At 34.4% G+C, this 20292-nt stretch overlaps 1 protein-coding gene across 1 annotated transcript; it reads left to right on the forward strand.

Annotated features, from left to right (window-relative positions):
* Nucleotides 1–2085: 2085 nt before the first annotated feature.
* On the forward strand, nt 2086–17292 carry LOC133307397 (lysine-specific demethylase JMJ26-like). The gene is made up of 23 exons (XM_061507902.1): nt 2086–2139; nt 2217–2306; nt 8528–9273; nt 9398–9510; nt 9627–9726; nt 9829–9961; nt 10033–10096; nt 10182–10836; nt 11266–11595; nt 11989–12405; nt 12483–12555; nt 12631–12716; nt 12802–12921; nt 13057–13988; nt 14252–14368; nt 14460–14540; nt 14935–15075; nt 15329–15406; nt 15480–15581; nt 15702–15873; nt 16084–16261; nt 16361–16445; nt 17249–17292. The coding sequence occupies exons 3-14, from the start codon at nt 8533–8535 to the stop codon at nt 13144–13146; spliced, it is 2922 nt and encodes a 973-aa protein (XP_061363886.1). The 5' UTR covers nt 2086–2139; nt 2217–2306; nt 8528–8532; the 3' UTR covers nt 13147–13988; nt 14252–14368; nt 14460–14540; nt 14935–15075; nt 15329–15406; nt 15480–15581; nt 15702–15873; nt 16084–16261; nt 16361–16445; nt 17249–17292.
* The last annotated feature ends 3000 nt before the right edge of the window (nt 17293–20292 follow it).

The following is a 20292-nucleotide window of genomic DNA, read 5'->3' on the forward strand; positions in this document are numbered from 1 at the left end:
ATTAGACATGATTGATTTCGAACACTTCAATCATCTGACCCAACTTATATTAAAGCATTTTACTATTATAAAAGGGGATTTGGAAATTTTCTCCTTTGAACATTAATTTTTAATTAATATGTTAGTACTAATTACTCACTTATGTATTTTATCATAAAAATGTATGCTATGAATAACTCTTATTGATTATTTATTTACAAAAGTAAAAAGAACAATTGACTAATTTGATAAATTCTCATATAAATTGTATTAAGGGAGTGCATGAAAACATTTTAAGAAAAACAATTTCTTTATTTTTAATTATGAAATAGAAATGGTTAGAAATAGTAATTGACAAAATTGATTTATTTTTCTATTCCAAAATTGAACCAGTCGCTTGGGAATATAAATGGGCAGAAATAAGAAGTATTTTTTTATTCATTTTGTTTTACTGACACACTATGTATTAAACACAAACATCAGCATTTAACACACACTATTTATTAAAAATATTGTTTATTAAATATTATTTTTAATAATTTCTTTTTCATATATTAAAATTAAAAAAATTAATAAAATTAAAAATTAAAAAATTATTTTTAACACACAATATGCATAAAAAATCAGGTATAAATTGGAATCCCCTTTTAAAAAAGTCATGGAATCCAAAGTTGGAATAGAGTGTGTGTGAGTGTGCGTCTGTATTCGATTCTTGTAATCTCCAAAAAAAAAAAAAAAAAAAGTCATGGAATCTATATGTTGACTATAAAAATCAGGTTTCTACCATATTCCACCCAAGGAAGCACGGACACTTGTAAAAACAGGAAGAGTCGGGTCCGACACGCTCCGACATGGCGACACGCTCCGACACGCTCCGACACGGTGTCGGACACGCGATTGACTTTTTTCGACACGTTGACCATTCCGACACGCGAATTTGACCGTGTCCGACACGGTCAAATGGCATTTTCGTAATTTTTTTTTAATTTTTATTTTATTTTTTTTAAAAAAATTTATTTTTTTAAAAAGTTAAAATATATTAATAAAGCTTCCACCTGATCATATCAATTTTATCTTTTGTCTTTTTTCCCCTTAAGTAGATAAGAGATCATCTCAGCATCATTGTTGTAAATTCCTATCACGCTCTTGTTGTATCTTCTTCTCTCTAATATGATTTGATCTCTCTATCTGATATTATATATATATCTCATCCCAGTTCTTATTTTTTTATTAAAGCTTCCATCTTTATAACATGTTAATGGGTATTATTAATTTTGTTTCATTTTTTTGTTAAATTATTAAATATTAAATGAAATATACACTATATAAATTAAAAATATTATTTAATATTAAAACGTGTCCCAACGTGTCGAAATCCATAATTTTTTAAGATTGACGTGTCGGAGTGTCGTGTCGTATCGTGTCACGTGTCGCGTGTCGTATCGGTGCTACATAGATTCCACCATTCATATACAAAATTGGGGCAATATGGAAATATACTTATTACTCTCTTGGAGGCAATTGGATAAATTTTCAATTTTTTTTTGATATTCGACATTGTAATATATTTCACTTGAGTGAATAATTGATAAACGGGCGAAGATATAAAAAAAAAACTCACAAATAATCTAATTAGTTTTACTCTACTTATTTTATTTAGCATAAGTAATCTACATAATTTTGATTTTAGTGGAGATTGATATACTATAAAGAGTTAAAAAAAAATTACTGACAAAGGGGGATCCGGAATTTCATCGTGGTCCACGTGGTTGAATTTAAGTGGTTAAAGTAAAAGGTTTAGAAAATTTGAAAAGGACCAAAACAAGGCAATATTTACGGGATACAAGGATACTTGCTTGGATTTAAGTGGTTATTGACTTATTGTTAGCAAGATTTAGAATCCTAAAATTTGAAAATCGTCAACACAACACAACGTGATAATATATGTTTATTTTTTATTTTTATAAAATATCCATACATTATAATTAATAGAATTACATGAAAATAGATATTACCTGCGAAAAGATCCTTTTTTAATATATGTATATAAAACACGCAATCCGAAAACGAAAAATTGTCAATTCGAAAATAGGCAGAGGCATTGATCGCTGACTCTTTTCAACCTCAACTAAACGGTGGAGTGGAGGAGTCGAGTCACGTGTTTGTTTCTCTCTTTTTCCTTTGTTCTCTAAATTCCGCTTTCAGATATATCTAACGGCATTGATTCTGTTTTACAGTATTGTCATCGAGTCTCGAGCTGAAAAGCTTTCGTGATCAGATCGTCGGCTTCAATTGATTTTCGTCTGCGCCCCTCTCGTCTTTTTTGCGTAAGAATTCTGAAATTCTGTTTTTTTTTTTTTTTTTTTTTTTATTCTTATGCCATTCAAGGAACATGCAAAAGATTTTGGAACTTTGTTTAATCTTGATTTCGTTCTGTGATTCGTGTGTTAGAATGGATGCAATCGGAATTCCTGTTTGTTTTCTGTTTGTTCGTTTTTGGCAATTTTCTTTTTAGCGTTTTAGGTGTTCTTGATTAACCGCGTTGGGTTGACTCGAGTCAACTCAGTTCCGGTCATCGAAAGGAACGAACGGCGTTAGTCGAGGCGACACTTTATAAAACGTTATGTAAAACGCCTTTAATCAGGGTAGCCATGTGGCAGGGGTCCATTTTTTAATACGGATGAAACCGTTTCACGTGGCCTGCCAGGTCTAGTCACGTGGTAGTGGTAACATTTTTTTAAAGGGATGAAACCAATGTTATCTGACCCGACGGCAATACTGGGTTACAGGATCACAAGATCAACTTATATGAAAATATAGGTTACTGTTTGAACCGTGGGTTAGTACATAAAAATCTAAATTTTATATATTAAAAATACTTAAATATATATAAAAAATTATAACGTAGGGCCGCAAACATATATAGTTTTTATTGGGATAAAAGAAATTCATATATAGTAACCACGTATAGTATACTGTAAAAGAAATAAATATATAAAAAAGAAAATTAAAGTATAAAGTAACCACATATAATTTCTCCTCTCAAACATCCTCAACTAACCATGTTTAATAATTATAACACATTTACGAACAACTCTTCCCATAAAAATGAATATGTTAATTAGGAATTAATATGTCACATTCTCTTAATCTTTTGCTCCCCAAAATTTGCATTCATGAATATGATATAACTTCTCATGCTAATCAATTAGTCCAGATTTGTTATCTTATTGTATTGGATGAGTGTCTTAGGCCTAAGTAGGACAGCTGCCCATTCAATGTTTGATCTTTTTTTTGTAAAAGCATCAACTTGAATTCCATATCCGGCACAATGCTGAATGGAAATACTTCAGTCCCTTTATTACTACTGGTGGAGGCAAGTCCACCTAGAGTTCAGATTGATGGGTCTTATCTGCCAAAGAAGTAATCTAGAAGGGGCAATGCTGCTTTTAATGATTCTTAGGAAAATGTTTTGCCTTGCAAATCAATTTAAGGAGTGGATGCCTATAGTACACCATCGGATTGATCGTTGGAACTCTCTAGCTTTATGTCAAAGTGCAGAGGGACAGAAGGACAGTGCTTGGAATCTCCCAAGGACAGAAGGACAAAGTGCAGTGGTTGAACAAACATGAACAACCAAATGGTCTTACATCATTATTGGAGTGGGCCATGTACAGAAGGCAATCAGTAATGCTCAGGACTTGAATGAGCATTTAAAGGGTGGGAAGGCAAGCTAAGGTTGCTTTCTATGCCCTTGAGAGGCCTCATTTTCAGTCCCAAGCTCTGGGGTCGGTGAAGGAGGCAACTACACTGGGGCAAAACAATCCTGCAGAGCTCGGAGATTTGATTGTTCTTTGCACTCTCCGAAACATTTCTTTACTATGATAGGCTGTAATATGAGGAGGGGGGAGATCTACAATGATACGAGCTAAGTGCCTTTTGGGGAAATCTTTTTTTTAGCTTCTTTTATCCTTATAAGTAGAAATGAGAGCAAACATGTTTTTACAAAAACTTTTATAATAAAGAGGATTTTTTTATGAGAAATAATTATCTCATGTTACATTAGATAATTATCTCATGCAACAGAGATAAAGTAGTGGAGTTCACTATTTTTTTTTTTTTCTTATAAAAAACAGTGAATCCCACTATGTTGTCTCTGTTGCACATGAAATAATTATCTCATACAATATAAGATAAATCGATCCCTTTTTTATAGTGAAGAAAAAAGCCAAAAAAACAAAAGCTTTTTAAGTTATATAAGTGTTGTAAATATTAATTATTTAGTTATTATTTAATCATTTATTTGTTGTATTGGACCAAGCCCACTAGGTCAAAATTAGGCCAAATATTCTCTAAGAACCTTTTTACAGATTATTTAGATTTCTATAATATATCAAACCTTTTGTCTTCTCCTTTCCATCAAACCCTAATATCGTCTTAAGCCAAGACCTCGTAGCCACAGCAAAACAACAGCTTCTGTTCCTGGCAGAGGTTGATAGGAATCGAAAATTTTCTCGGGTACATACTTAATTTTTACCTAATTTTCCATTGGCACTTCCCCTTTTGCTCTTATGTTTGTCTCATGTATTGTTTGTTCCCTTGCTATTTGTTATATGTGATGTGTGAAAGCTATCAGAAAACTTTCCAACCCATACCATGTTTGCTTTCTTTGTTAATTTAAATAAACAAATACACTTCAGAGAAAAGTAGTAATGTCAACAAAGAAAAATTTGTGAGAAAAAAATATTAAAATTCCGTTAATGGAAACTTTGTGTGTGTGAGTGTGAGAGACAGGGGAAGAGAGGTTCATGGGTAGTACTAGGTGTACGTTCAGGTTCAGCATTCTGTGTTACTGTTAATGGAAAACCTGACCCTTAATGAATGAAAATGAAATGCTCAAAATTCTAGTTCAAATCCACCTTTGCTTCATGCTCTCTGTTGTAAGTATTTTCCAATTTCTCTAACTATAGCATTTTTTTCCATTTGTCTTTAGTTTCTTAAATTTGATTTATTAAACCAAAACATCCTATGAATCAGAAAAAGGAAAACAAAAATTACTGGCTTTCGGTCTGTTACTTCCTGCTTTTCCTGATTTAGCTTACAAAAACCTCGAGCTCTGTGTTGATTGGTAAGACAATTTTTATTTTTATTTTTTTATCTTTAAATTATTCCCACCCCATTTATGGTTCATCTGCTTCTGTTTCTGAGATGGATGAGAGAAGAATCACCAGACAAATGGGTACACCACTATTCACTGCAGCTTTTCCATTTCCCATTTTTGTAGTATAAAGATGAGAACTTGAAACAAAAATGACAAGGATATGGTGGTTTTCAATTTTGGGTTTTTTTTTTTAAGTTTCTAATTGCTTATTATGAGTACTGCTGATGCCACTTTCTCTATCTTATAAGATTCAATTTTATCTGGGTTTTTGTCTCTCTTTTTTTGTTGCTTAGATTTATCATGTTTGAGTTATGGGTTTTTTATATGTAAAGAATTAATCGTATTTGCTATTTATTTATTATTTGTAAGGGGTGGGGAACTAGTTTCAATTGCCCTAAATAAAATACTACCTGGCATTGTGCATAGTATTTTTTTATCCTAATGGCTTCAATTGTTTTAGCTTGGAATTAAGAATGTTTGATTTCAATTTTGTACCAATGATGTGTTCCAAATTCAAATGAACTTATTAATCTGGATGAGTGTGTGTGAAATCTTGTTGTGGAGATTATGTTTCCTCATATGTCTCATCTTCCCAACTTGCGGTGTGTAAAGGGTCGATATGAGTTCTATATACAGAGAAAAGCAGAAATTTTTATGTTATATGCGGACCACTTATTTTTGAATAGCTAAACCTTTTGGTGTTGTGGTCTAGGGCCTATAAGGCATTGAGTTTTATCACCTGTTTATTAATATTCCTGTTATGGTGTTATTGCTTTTAACTGTTATTTCCTTTTGGATAGAGTCAGATTGTAACATCCTCTTTTTGAGTATAATTTGTTTATGATAATATAATTCTGTTTATTATTGAAACAAAAATACACATTAAATTTTTGAAGGCCCACGGGCTAGCCCTAACCCAAAGGGCTTTTGGCCCATGTGGCCCAATATCATTGTTGGATCACTATTACCATTTTATTGAATTTAATATAAATATTTATGATATTTTATGTTTCTTTGCAAAATTAATTCGTATTATCAGTTTAGTTTTATTTTTTTATTAAATTATTGAATATTAAATATATTATACGCAACATAAATTAAAAATATTATTTATTATCAAAACGTGTCTTAACGTGTCGAAATCTAACACTTTTTAGAATTAACGTGTCGGAATATCGTGTCGTATTGTATCACATATCTCGTGTAGGTATCGGTGCTTCATAGGTTAGAGGTTTACTGTGAAGTCTAGAAAGTTAGTATATAATTGAGACATATTGTATTGATAGATAGCTTTTTGACAGCATATTGCCCTTTAGGAGAGGTTTTCTCTCTATAGTAGTTCTTCAATTGATACTTTCCTTTGCTCTCTCTCTTTTTTTATTCTTTTATTTTCTTCTTTTGTTTTCTTCTTTTGTTACCACATTATTATCCCTGTGAAAACCAGAAGTGTAACAGCATCGCTATACGAGTAGCTTAGCTCGGCTCATACACAAACCGTCTTCTCCCCATCTTGGGTTGAACATCCACTTTCACCCATTACTCTAGATCACTTTTCATTCCAAGTTTCTTGTTTTCTTAACTGGTTATTAAGTTTGGTACGTCTACTTCTTATGATGTTCCCTGAAACTGCTATCATAATGATTCAGCACGACCATTGTGCCATTGAATTATCTTGTGGTTTCACAAAAGATGCTTTGTTGGGCTTATAGTACGGTTATGTTTCCTTTGCTGTGCTTATAAATGTGGTAGTAAACTTAAGCTGGTAGTATGTATAGGTTTAGGATTAGGAACCATGTGGATCAAAATGTTACACTGTAAACCATGTGTATAAGAATGTTCGATAAATGTTATTTTTTTTTGTATTTTAGAGGGCAAGTCTTGAAGCAGGTTTTTCGGAGGGTCACCAGTTCCAATCTAGGAAATAATTTCTTTGCAAAAATGCAAGGGTTAGGTAGCGGACAATCAACTCTCACCTCTACCATCGCAAGACGGGGAGCCTTGTGAACTAGGATTTTCCCTTTAAAAAACCTGATTGGTTCATTTCCTTATGTTACGATTCAGTTATAAGGTATGAGACTTGAAGTCTCACATCATAAACATAAGATTATGGTATGGAATTTTGTATGAACTTTGGGCCCTCCTACCTTACGAGCTAGCTTTTGGGGTGAGGCTCTCCCAAGTTTCGTATAAACTATGAATTGGTGATGCTGACATTGCAGTATTTTCCCAGGGAGCTAGTAAAAAACTAGCACCAGGCCGCGTAGGTGCCCGGGTTGCAAAGCGTGGTGGGATGTTACGATCCAGTTATAAGGTATGAGATTTAAAATGCCACATTGACAACATAAGGTTCGGTTTATATGAACTTTGAGCTCTTTTACCTTACAAGCTAGCTTTTGGGATGATGTTCTCCCGAGGTTCGTATCACCCTCAAAGGAACTAGCTAGGGAGAATATTTTTTCAATATATATTCAGTTCTTGCTGAAATTTATGATGGGATGGATTTTATTGTATCTATTTATTTCCAAAAGGGAAAAGTACTACCCCAAATCATATTGCATTCATGAATCGTGACACAGCTTCTCATGGCAATCAAATAGTCCAAATTTGTTACCTTATCATTTCAAGTTTCTTGTTTTCTTAACTGGTTATTAAGTTTGGTACGTCTACTTCTTATGTCGTTACAGAAACTGCTATCATAATGATTCAGCATGACGGTTGTGACTCTGAATTATATTGTGGTTTTACAGAAAATGCTTTGTTGGGCTTATAGTACGGCTATGTTTCTTTGATTCTCAGTGTAAAGAACCATTTCAACCCAAAACCTTAAGGTGTTAGGTGAGGGCCTTTTTAATGAATTTATATTATTCTCTATCACACCCCCTCACACAAGAGCCCTTTGGGCTTGAAGCGTGGATATTGCACATGCCCAACTTTTGGTTTACTTTTTTGTGCTTTTTATTTAATTCCACTAGAAAGTGGGGGGCAATGAGGATCGAACTCGTGACCTTATGGTCACTGAAACTCTGATACCATGTAAAGAACCACTTCAACCCAAAACCTTAAGGTGTTAGGTGAGGGCCTTTTTAATGAATTTATATTATTCTCTAACACTCAGTTTCCTTTGTTGTGCTTATAAATGTGGTAGTAAACTCTTGATGGCAATATGTATAGGTTTAGGATTGATATTATATACTGACAGTATTTGTTGCTTAGACTCCAGCTATTATAAAAGATTGGCATGTCAATGCTTAAATGAGTGATAATCTATGTTGTGATTTTTGTATGTTTGCAATTATTTAAAGATGCCTAATCCAATTAGTTTCGGATAATGGTGATAGTTTTGTTGTTGTTGTAACTATTTGAGTGTATTTCCATGTCATTCCGCAGTAAGAATGGATCCAAGACAAGACCAGTCAAATCAACATAATGAGGATAAGCTGGAGTTCTCAAGATGCTCAAAAAAATTTGGAACTTCAAAGAGAAAGGCTGAAGAAATTCATGAGCATGGTAATAAGAAACCAAAACCTGAAGGAGAACAAGTAAATATGGGACATTTAAAGAACAGTACCGCTGTAAGAATGGAGGTTACGGCTGCAAGACGAGACCAGTCAAATCAACATAATGAGGATAAGCTGGAGTTCTCAAGATGCTCAAAAAAATTTGGAACTTCAAAGAGAAAGGCTGAAGAAATTCATGAGCGTGGTAATAAGAAACCAAAACCTGAAGGGGAACAAGTAAATATGGGACGTTTAAAGAACAGTACCGCTGTAAGAATGGAGGTTACAGCTGCAAGACGAGAACAGTCAAATCAACCTAACAATAATAAGCCGGACAAACTCTCTAAATGCTCTAGGCCTCTTAGAATGTCAAAGAAGGGAAAGGTTCAGGAGATTCATAAACTTGATATCACGAAACCAAAGTCAGAACCCAAAGAAGACAATCTGGTAAGTTCAAAAAGGACCACTAAATTTTCATCCAATAAAGGAGATGAGCCAAAGAAGCTTACTACCTCAAACAAGAAAAGGAAATTTGAAGATGATTTCTTAATTAACAAATTGGAAGAAGATGAAGAAATGTTTTTTCTTTCAAAGACAAAGACCAGGAGCAGAGCTAAAAGAATGGATGACATGATGGTGACTATCTTTCTCAATGCATATTTTTTTCACTTCCATAGTTAAAAGCTTGATCTTATGACAATTTTTTCAATAGCTTGAATATTATATATACTTTATTGTGCTTAACTAATTATGTTAACAGGATGTCGAGCAAAATCCCCGGAAATGTCATCAGTGCATGAAAAAGGAGAGAACAGCTTTTGTGCCTTGTACTAAATGTCTGAAAATGTACTGTATGCGATGCATCAATCTATGGTATGAAAGTTTACATAACATCTAATTAATCAATAATGCAAAAGATTTATGTATTTGTTTATGTAATTCATGGAATGCCCTTTCAAAATAGAGCTATTTCTAATTTTGGCACACAGGTACTCTAATATGTCAATAGAAGAAATTGCTGAAAGCTGCCCATATTGCCGTAAAAACTGCAATTGCAATGTTTGCTTGCGTTCAAGAGGAATGATTAAGGTTTAACTTACAGCAGTGTCCACCTGAAATTAATTTTTTTAATGAAACAAAAATTTCATATATTGCTAACTCTTTTTCAATTTTTTTTATATTTACTTATAGACATCCAGCAGGGACATCACTGATTATGAGAAAGCTCAATATATGCAATATATGATTAACTTACTCCTTCCATTTCTTGAACAAATTTGTCATGAACAATGTCAAGAGGAGGATATTGAAGCTAAAATACAAGGTATTAATCTTCACCTTTAGGTTTTTTGTTATTACATTGAAGAAATCACCAACAATAAACTCTTCTGTCAGGAAAATCTTCTTGTGAGATTGAGATACACCAAAGTCTTTGTGGTGACAATGAACGTGTCTATTGGTAAGTGTCCGTTTTCTTAAGAAACTAACATGATTCTTCCCATGTTGTTTAAGATCTTTATTTTAATTTTTTGGTCTTGGAGCAGTGACCATTGTGCTACTTCAATTGTTGACCTTCACCGAAGGTGCCCCGAGTGTTCTTATGAACTCTGTCTCACTTGTTGCCAAGAAATACGCAAGGGAAGCATTACTTCCCGGGATGAGCTGAAGTTCCAATACGTGAATAGGGGTTATGATTATATGCATGGTGGTGACCCTCTACCAGTGTCTTGTGATGTAGAGACTTCAAAGGGACATATTGAGCTATCTACTAAGTGGAATGCCAAAAGTCATGGAAGTGTTAGTTGTGCTCCAAAGGAGGGAGGAGGTTGTGGTAGTTCTGAATTGGAGCTAAGGCGCATCCTTCAACGTGGGTGGATATCTGACTTGGAAGCAAAAGCTCGTGATGTGTTGAAGATTTGGGAAATTGAACAAATGAGAAGGGTGGCACTTGGAGAAGGCACAAACGACAATAACATATACTGTCCAGAGTCAAGAGACATTTTAAAAGAAGAATTATTACTCTTTCAAAGGCATTGGACTAATGGTGAACCAATTATAGTTAGAGATATTCTTAAACAGGGGACAGGTCTGAGCTGGGAGCCAATGGTCATGCGGCGAGTATTATGTGAAAATAGAGTTTCAGAAATCAGCTCAAGAATGTCAGAAGTTAAGGCCATTGATTGCCTGGCTAATTGTGAGGTTTGGTCTTACAGTTCCTTTTGGTTCTCGGTTTGAACATATGGTCAAATTAGAACATTATGTCCAAATTTATAGTTTTCCCTCTTTTCAAATCCCTCCTCTGTTGTGTTTTGTCTGGGAATTTTTTTCCAGGTACCCCAAGAATACTTTTAATACCTATATTTCCCCCACTTATCATTTATAAAAAAGATAACTACATTTGAGTTGGGTATGTATTAGGCACGTCATATTGACTATGATACTTCAATGTTACCATGTGCAATGCCCTCCATCATGTCTTTATTCTTATACTTTAGATTCCACATACCGTGGAGCTTCAACTGCCATCTTAGTATTTCATCTTCTTAAATCTTGTGTAATATTTTGAGTTTGTATTTCCTGCAGTATGCTAGAATTCTGACCAACATTTACCCTTTTAAACCTTTGCAGGTAGAAATTAATACTCATAAGTTTTTTAAAGGTTATACTGAGGGAAGAACATATCAAAATCTCTGGCCAGAGATGCTCAAGCTAAAAGACTGGCCCCCCTCTGATAAATTTGAAAATCTTTTGCCTCGCCATTGTGATGAGTTTATTCGTTCCTTGCCATTTCAAGAGTACACTGATCCTGGGGCTGGAATTGTCAATCTTGCTGTAAAGTTGCCAGCCCATGTCCTAAAACCTGACATGGGTCCAAAAACATACATTGCTTATGGGATTAAAGAAGAACTTGGTAGAGGAGACTCTGTAACAAAACTTCACTGTGATATGTCAGATGCGGTATGCTTCAAGCTTCATTAGGTGTTAATTTGGTTGCTGAAGTAGTACTCGGCCTATTCTCCTTCGTTGAATATGCTCGCTATATATCTATTCAGTCTTCTTTCTCTTTCAGATCACACTTTTTATATGGTTGGATGTTGTAGTTTCTTAATATGTATAACTATTGTAAGATGGCGGAAATAAAAATTTGGTTCCTAAAGAATAGATGAACTTAGTGTTAACTGTAATTTGACGTGGAGGAGAATTTCAGTTTGTGCAAATATTCTTTTTTTGCATGCATGTGATTTTGAGGTGTATACTTGGTTCTTTGTTTGGAAACTTTATCCTTTGTCAAATTTTAAATGGAATCATATTGACTTTTTATTCTAATTTATCATATAATAATTGTCTTAGGTGAATATTTTGACCCATACGGCCGAGGTGATATTAAGTGATGAGCAGCTCTCTATTATTTCAAAGTTGAAAGAAGCACACAAGGCACAAGATGAGAAAGAACATTGTGCACAGGAGAGGATTGGTGAATGCCTGAATGGTGGACCTTGCAATAACAACAAAGAACATATAAAAGATAAGGAAGTCTTAGAACCTAAAGATATGGAGAAGCGCCCTTTTGAAATTAATGGGAAGATATTTCAAAATGATGTGTCTGAGGGGGTCATTTTTGCTGCTATTTCTCCAGAAAATGAACCAACGGAAACAGGTGGTGCCCTATGGGATATCTTTAGGAGAGATGATATTGAAAAGTTAGAAACATATTTAAGAAAACACTCAAAAGAATTTAGACATACTTATTGTTCTCCGGTTGAACAGGTATGATGATGATTTACATTTTTGCTTATCCTTATTTTTTATGCGTAGATGCTCAAACCAAATTCTTTTTTGGTTAGGTATTTCATCCAATTCATGACCAATGTTTTTATTTGACTTTGGAGCACAAGAAGAAGCTGAAGGAGGAGTTTGGTTAGTACATAGAATTGCATATCATTTCTTGTTGGGTGTCTAGAATTAGCCATTTATGCGAATCTTGACTTTTAGGTGTAGAACCCTGGACTTTTGAGCAGAAACTTGGGGAGGCTGTATTTATTCCTGCTGGATGCCCACATCAAGTGAGGAACCTCAAGGTAAAACATCTCTTTCCATTACTTTACTGTCAAATCATTTGGTTATATCTTTAGCTCTAATCAACATACGCTAAACCTTGCACAGTCATGCATAAAAGTTGCTGTAGACTTCGTGTCCCCAGAAAATGTTCATGAGTGTCTGCGTTTAACTAATGAGTTCCGTCAGCTTCCCAAGAACCACAAGGCTAGAGAAGATAAACTTGAGGTGATTTGCTTTTAAAATATAATTCCTTCTGCTTCTCCTCTTTATTAATGTCAGCCTCATAAGTAAGTTATAGGATAGAATATAATATTTTCCTTTTTTATGTTTGGTGATGGAGTTTTATCTTTGATGAAATAGATAAAGAAGATGATAGTATATGCCGTTGATCAAGCTGTCAAAGACCTTCAAGCTTTTCTAGTGGCTGATACTATCAGTTGCTGTGAATAGTTACAATATGCAGATGGAAAATTTTGTTAAGTCTAGAGCGTCTGATTGGAGTATTTAAGTGCACTCGCAATGGAGTGATTCTTTTCTCATTCTTTTTGTAATAATAGTGGTTGGATTTGTTGCATTTGCATTTTATAAGACAATTTTGGTAATAATAGAGTTATTACTTTTGTTACATTTACATTTTAGCTAACAATTTCTCAAAGTTTTCTAACCTAACTATTGATTAAAGAAAGAACACCGTGTGAATGCAGGTATTAAATCAGCAAACCTAACTCAAAAATGTCTAATCTTATTTGTGTTCTTTCTTTATTGATTAAAGAAAATACAGGTATTAAATCAGACAATATCAAAAAAAAAATTTCTTTCAAAAGTGTACAAGATTTGAGATACAGCTTATGAAAGATTTTGAGACACCGTGTGAATGCTTAGTATCGACTAGTGTTGATCAATTTAATCTAATTTGAAATTCTTTTGGTTTGGTAATGTAATCTGTAGGGACAACGATCAAGATATCATACTGTTCACAGAAACTTACCATAATGCCACGTTTGGAATTTTTTTTTCCCAAATCTAAAATGTTGTTTTAATACAGACGAGCTCTCCCATCCTTCAGCATCTTTGTACTTCGCAGGTTGGGGGAAATTGCAATTTTAGGCTAAATTGTCACGTGTTAGCATTGAGATATGTGAGAGATTACATCATGCATATTTTGCTTATAGAAATGATATTATTTTCATGTGCTCGTTAGAAACATTCCACCAGATCCTGATGAATCTGTAAGTGAGCTTGTGGAGCAATTTTTTCTGGTCAATCATCCAGATAACTATCTTACTCACCAGGTTGGTTCCTCCTTTATACACTGTATTAATTATCTCATTGATTCTGATATTAAGAATTTAAGAAGCATTTGGTGGTTTCTGCTTTGATAGTTTCATTTTTTACTGCAATGGTAAATTCACTAGTTGTCTCGTTGATTCTGAAATGATGTATATGAAATGTGAATTACATTGTTTATTATGCCAAATTAATTTTCCGCTTTTCATTTGGGACTTTGAGAGGCAAAAAAGCGTATGTCAGCATATTTATTGTGACATTTCTGCAGGTTGTTTATGATGCAAACAGACTAGCAAAGGTTGTTAAAAAGAAGAAGAAGTTGCAGAATTGGCTTGTCTATTATCAAAATAAACTTGAACGAACTTCAAAAAGACCTGAAATGAAGGTATTTGAGATTAATCTGGTATGCCTTCAAATTTTTGTCATAATTATCTTCAGATTTGCCACAACCTTTCCCTCTTATATGTTTTTACCAGACTGGTTTCCTTGGTCTTCGTGGAAAGAAAGTGGATGCTATTGATTATTATACCACTGAAATTGACAAGCTTGCAAAAGAAGTAAGTGCCATATATATATATTCCTTTTTCTGTTAGGACTTTTACCCCCCTCTGCATCCAAATGAATTTTGCAAAAAAAACGGACTTTCTGTTTTGTGTCTCTGTTTTGGATCCAGCGGAGTAAAATTTGTTGTAGGAAATGCTTGATAAATTATTTTCCTTTTGGGTGTCCAAAATTTAGGGTGCAAGGGAAAATGGAAAGAGGATTCAAAAAGAGATGAGAATCTAGTTATAAACAATTTCTTATTTCAAGTTATGCTTATGTTTATTAAAGTATGAGATTAAATACAAATTTTATTGGCAAGGCATGATCTTTTGGTATTTTCACCTAGAGTTTTGTTGCAGTTAGTTGTGTATCAATCTAACCCCCTTTATCCATTCCTTTTAATATCAGGAAGACGTGCATTCTTTCTAGAAGGGGGAGAAAATGGCTACATTTCAAGATATCGGGGTTGCAGCTGCCATAAACATTTTGAGCGCATTTATTTTCTTTGTGGCATTTGCTATTTTGAGGCTTCAACCTTTCAATGATCGGGTATACTTCCCAAAATGGTATCTGAAGGGAATGCAAGTGTTCATTGTAATTAAAGTAATCATAAAAGGAAATCAAATAATCCTTCTAGCAGTTAAATAAATAATTGATGACATGGTTGACTGTTGACTGAAGGTTTGGGAAATCCACCAATCAGGGGTTGGAATGAGTTCAACAAGCCATTAAATTCCCTTTAACATTTTCTCAGGTTTTGATGCAATATTTGTGCAGATTTAATTCAAGTTTTATATCTCAGGTCCTCTTCGACATTGGTGATGTATCCACCAAGGAGCCCTTCCAATGTGTCATAAACCAGGGGATTATCCTTGGGGAGGTAATGTCTATTCTTCTGCTTGAAAATTTAGGGGGGGTAAATAACTAATTGTAACAAGTTTGTAATGTGGCAGGTTCAATATACGGCTTGTAGGGATCAAGATGGAAATCTGACTTCTGCTTATTCAACTGATATGTTGAATGAACATAATCTAGACAGAATTCCTGAGGAAAAGGTTTCTCAATTAAGATTCTACTTCTTTCTCAATGCATCCGTTAACTGTCAGAGTTAAGCTTTTGAACCTAAATTTTCTTTTCTCTTGACAAGAATTTATTTTCTTTTTCCTTGAGTGTAGGTGATGAAGTCCGGGGATTCTTTTTACCTGAAAGAAAACCCTGACATACGTTTAGTTGCCCATGCTCACAAAATGAGTAAAAGTAGGGAAATGTTGTTAATCCTGATGATGTTGTTTCTGAGTACGGTGCAGATTCTCTTCGTTTATATGAAATGTTCATGGGACCGTTGAGGTAGGTTTGATCACGAACCTTATTTCTAATGGCATATTGTAGTGATTGCTCCTTAATTAAGACTACTTTCTGTTTCTATCCCCCCCTCCCCATTTTTCTATTCGTTTCTTTGGGTGAGTTTGGGACTATGAAGTTGCAGTACTTGTTATAATGTGGATTTCAACCTTACATTACTTTTCTCATTGATTTTACCTTTCAACATGCTCCCAGAGACTCAAAAACATGGAGTACTAGTGGCATTGAAGGTGTACATCGGTTTTTAGGAAGATCTTGGAGGCTGATTGTTGGTTTACCTTTGTCTGATGGCACATTTAAGGATAGAACTGTATCAATTGATGAGGAGGCTACTATTGAACAACTTCGTTGTCTTCATAGATGCATTGCCAAGGTCAATATCTCAATTTTTAATCAGAGTTTTATAGTTTCCATTTTATGGTTGTATTTAACTTGCAGATTTGAGACAATTGAGCTAAGAGTTTAATCTCAGTATTCAGGTAACAGAGGAAATTGAGGGCACACGGTTCAACACTGGAATTTCTGCAATGATGGAGTTCCTTAATGCAGCATATAAGGTACTTTTGTGTTTTTCTACTTCATTCTATATCTCCCCCCACCACATAAAAAAAAACTTTCTTTTTCCTTTTATTTTATTTTTCTAGGGCGGGGAAGTTAGGTGTCATTTGATATGGTCGATAATGGAATGACTATTCCTTTCCATTTCAATGTTTGATATGCTGGATTTTAAGCAGGAATGGAAAAGAAAAATTGCATAATGGCAACAGTACTCTTACATAATAGTTAATGGTGGTTGTGGCAATGGCAGAGATGGTCATTGCGGCGCCAGCAGGGTTAGTGGATGGTGGTGGTATGGTATTGATATAGTGGCAGTGGAGGAAGCAGCGTGTCAATTGATGGTGTGTGGTGATGGCAATTGCAATGCGGGGGCTGTAGCAATGGTGGTGGCAGTGAACTTATGATTCCAGGAATGGCCTTGAAATGACCATTCCTTCCAATTTGTAGTGAATGATATTATCTTATTTGGACGAAATGACATTCATTTCAGTAGTTGATATCATTCACACTTTCGCCTCATTTACATTCCATTACCATTCCTTTGACCCTAATTCTAGCAAACCAAATGTCACCTAAGATTTGGGACTGGATTTATTTATGGAAAGAAACTTTGAAACCCAAGCCTATTTGGGGTGACATTTTACACTGTATTTAGTTGCTCTGGGTCTGTTTTTAGAAAACTAGACTTCTCTATATTTTTCATTCAGTATCCTTTTCTTATTAATAAGCAGTAAATTCCTCCCCACCTATTGTTACAGAGAATCAGTTTGATCTCTATATTTTTTTGGGCGTATATTTTCAGTGGGATAAACATCCAAGATCAGTTATTGAGGCATTTGTTTTGCTGCTTTCACCATATGCACCACACATGGCTGAGGAGCTATGGTCTCGGCTTGGGCACACAAAATCATTGGCCTACGAGCCTTTCCCTAAGGTATGAATTTGGGTCCATACCAAACCAATCCTACTCTTTAATTACTTGTCAGGTTCTGTGCGTCTTAATTTTCTATTTCTTTTATCGATAGCATACTATTCCAATGACCTGACACAGACATTTCACACCGTAGAATATTGTTCTGTAGTTATTGGAAATAGTATGCTATCGATAAAAGAAATAGAAAATTCCACCGATTAACAGAACAAATATTTCAGGTTTTTCTACCGTAGGTATAAATTTCACACTAACACAAAACAAATTGTGGCTGAGCATTAGTGGCACAACTTTCAGAAAGTCATAGCTCACAGCCACAACTTATAGCAAGTGTGTGTGTTTATGATATGTAAAGTTATAAATCATATGATTTGCAACAAGTCGTTTCTCTTTAGGATTCAGGAATAACTTTTTTGGTTATTTTGAACATTTTAAAATTTTAAGTTGCTTGGAATTTTAAGAAAAGATTAAATTAAGTTTTATGTTATGGTTGATTTTAATTAAAATTAAGAAAACAAAATAAATTTGAAACATGCATTAGCTTGAAATTTAAAAAATAAATTAGAAATTTATACAAGAAAAATTGAAATATAAAAATATATTTATGCATTCTTACTTAAATAATTACTAAGTTACAGATTCTCATTTAAGCTTGTGGGAGAGAAACTTTTTTATATATAATAAATGAAAATATTTTAAATTGAGTGGAGCAATTGCTCTGAAAATGAAAGTTTAAAAAAATGAGTGAGTGCAAATGTGGATCCATCCCTGTGCAGAACTTAGTAGTTAGTTAATTGATGTATGCATGACCAGACTATATTCCTCCATCTGCAAAATTATTGTGTTGTCAATGTAATTTAGTGATTGTACATTAAGAAAAATGCTCCATGGTGAAATGATGAGGGAACTGAAGATGAGAGGATCCTGATCCAACCATTCGCTATTAGTTCTGGCTGTGTGCTATGACTTGCTACAAGTCATGCCATTGACTCCTAGTTACTGTAGAATTTAAACTTTAGAAGTAAATAATTTGGAAGTTACACGTAAGTGGAAAACACTTTCCTGCTTCCAATTGTATGGTAAAAAAGCCAATATTTCATGCGATTATAATTTTTTTTCCCCCAACTTTTCATGATAAACTATTGCTGTTTTTAGCCTAATTTTCCTTTAGAGTTGTTGAGTTGAGCTAATATAATGAAATATAAGTCATTTACATTGGCTACTATTTAAATACCCGGACTGGGGTTGTGAAGAAGATCCATGGCTTTGATACTTAAAGTAGCAGAAAAAGTTTGGATTCTTCATAGTGAAATGTTACCAAGGTTGAGTTTTAATCATGTGTACTGAGTTCCATATTATACACTAAACAGTAACCATGTCTGTTATATGTTGTAAGTGCAGGCAAATCCTGCTTACTTAAAGGATTCCAAGATAGTCCTCCCAGTTCAGATTAATGGCAAGACAAGAGGTACTATCCAGGTTGAAGAAACATGTACAGAGGACGATGCTTTCGCGTTAGCATCTAGGGATGAAAAGCTATCCAAGTATTTGCAAGGTCAATCTGTCAGAAAGAGAATTTACGTTCCGGGCAAGATCTTGAATGTTGTTTTGGACCATAAAAACATCAAGGTTGGTGTACAGTAGCTACTTTCATACTGTGTACATTTCTACAGGAAGCAACAGTCAACCTTCAATTTTCTTAGCGCATAACTTAGTAACGGCCCTGCATCCACTCCCAAGAAGGTAGCTTTGGCTGGAGTTGTCAAGTTTGTTTTGGATAGAAAGTGACAGCAAAGCCAAGTATTCACCCCATATGACTGTTAATAATTTATGTTCAATTTTAAGAAGTGCATAACTTAGGTAGTGTTTGATACGGAGAGAGAATCACTCCCTTTTGTGAAACGTTCTACTATTTAATCTGTCTTATTCTACGTTATATTTATATGCTATGTTTTATCTCGTTGTAACACGTCTGCCATAATTGGTTTCCAACTTAATAGAAAAGCCATAATTGGTTTCCAACTAGCTTTGATCATTTGATGCCCCGCTACATGCGTAACCAATTTATTTTAAAACATTATAAGTTTATAACAAGGGAAATATTACTCTCCTTCAACATGAGATATCATCTCTCATTTTCTCTCTCTTCGATTTTCGTGCCCCACCTTTTTCTTTTTTTTCTTTTTTTTGTAATGGTGGGACCCACCTATTTTCTCTCTACAACATAAGATATCTATCTTATGTTGAATGAGAGTAATAAAACCCTTATAACAAAAGCGGAGGGTATCTTGGCGCATGTGAAAACGTGTTCTGATATTAATTGATTGTAATTCAGCTGGCATCATATAACTGAGCAGGTGAGTATATGTGTTTGATTTTCTTCAATACTATTTTTGAAAGAGATTTAAAATTTTAATCCTGAGATCAGTCTCGAGTGGAACTAGTCGCGAAGCGATGAATCGATTGGAACATCTCTAAAAAAAAAAAAAAAAGCTCTGTCATCCGGAATCAAGCCTTATTTATCCGGGCCTTTAGTCAAACTTGCATCCAAAAATGATCATGACATAAGGATGTCTTGGAATTTCAAATGTGGAATAAAATGGTTTTTTTACGTGCAGAGTACGTGAGAAATCCACCTTCAGCCCTAACTTGGTTTTTACAAATTGAAGAGAGAGCAACGTTGGATAGTGACTAAGATAAGGGGACCATCGTTGGGAGAGGACGTGGGAGAATCGATGGATCCGAAATCGCGAGAAGTGACAACGGAGAAAAGGTGGAAGAATGACCTTCTATTCCAATGACCCACGATATTGGGGTTTGAAGCTTCCAACTACAGGTTAGAAATTGTGGGGTCCCTGCCCTAAAGTTTGAAGCTTGTTAAAAGTTTAGCTTTTACTTTCCCTTACTAGCTAGAT

This window comes from Gastrolobium bilobum, unplaced genomic scaffold, assembly GCF_033153095.1.
Source record: "Gastrolobium bilobum isolate Gb01-03AN ecotype WA unplaced genomic scaffold, APGP_CSIRO_Gbil_v1 utg5611, whole genome shotgun sequence".
Lineage (NCBI taxonomy): Eukaryota > Viridiplantae > Streptophyta > Magnoliopsida > Fabales > Fabaceae > Gastrolobium > Gastrolobium bilobum.

What these genes read in the sequence shown, in the direction of transcription:
- LOC133307397 (XM_061507902.1), top strand. Translation starts at nt 8,533, where the DNA reads ATGGATCCAAGACAAGACCAGTCAAATCAACATAATGAGGATAAGCTG. An exon ending in AAAGAATGGATGACATGATG is followed by an intron (nt 9,274 to 9,397) that starts GTGACTATCTTT and finishes TTATGTTAACAG; the next exon opens with GATGTCGAGCAAAATCCCCG. An exon ending in ATTGTTCTCCGGTTGAACAG is followed by an intron (nt 12,406 to 12,482) that starts GTATGATGATGA and finishes TTTTTTGGTTAG; the next exon opens with GTATTTCATCCAATTCATGA.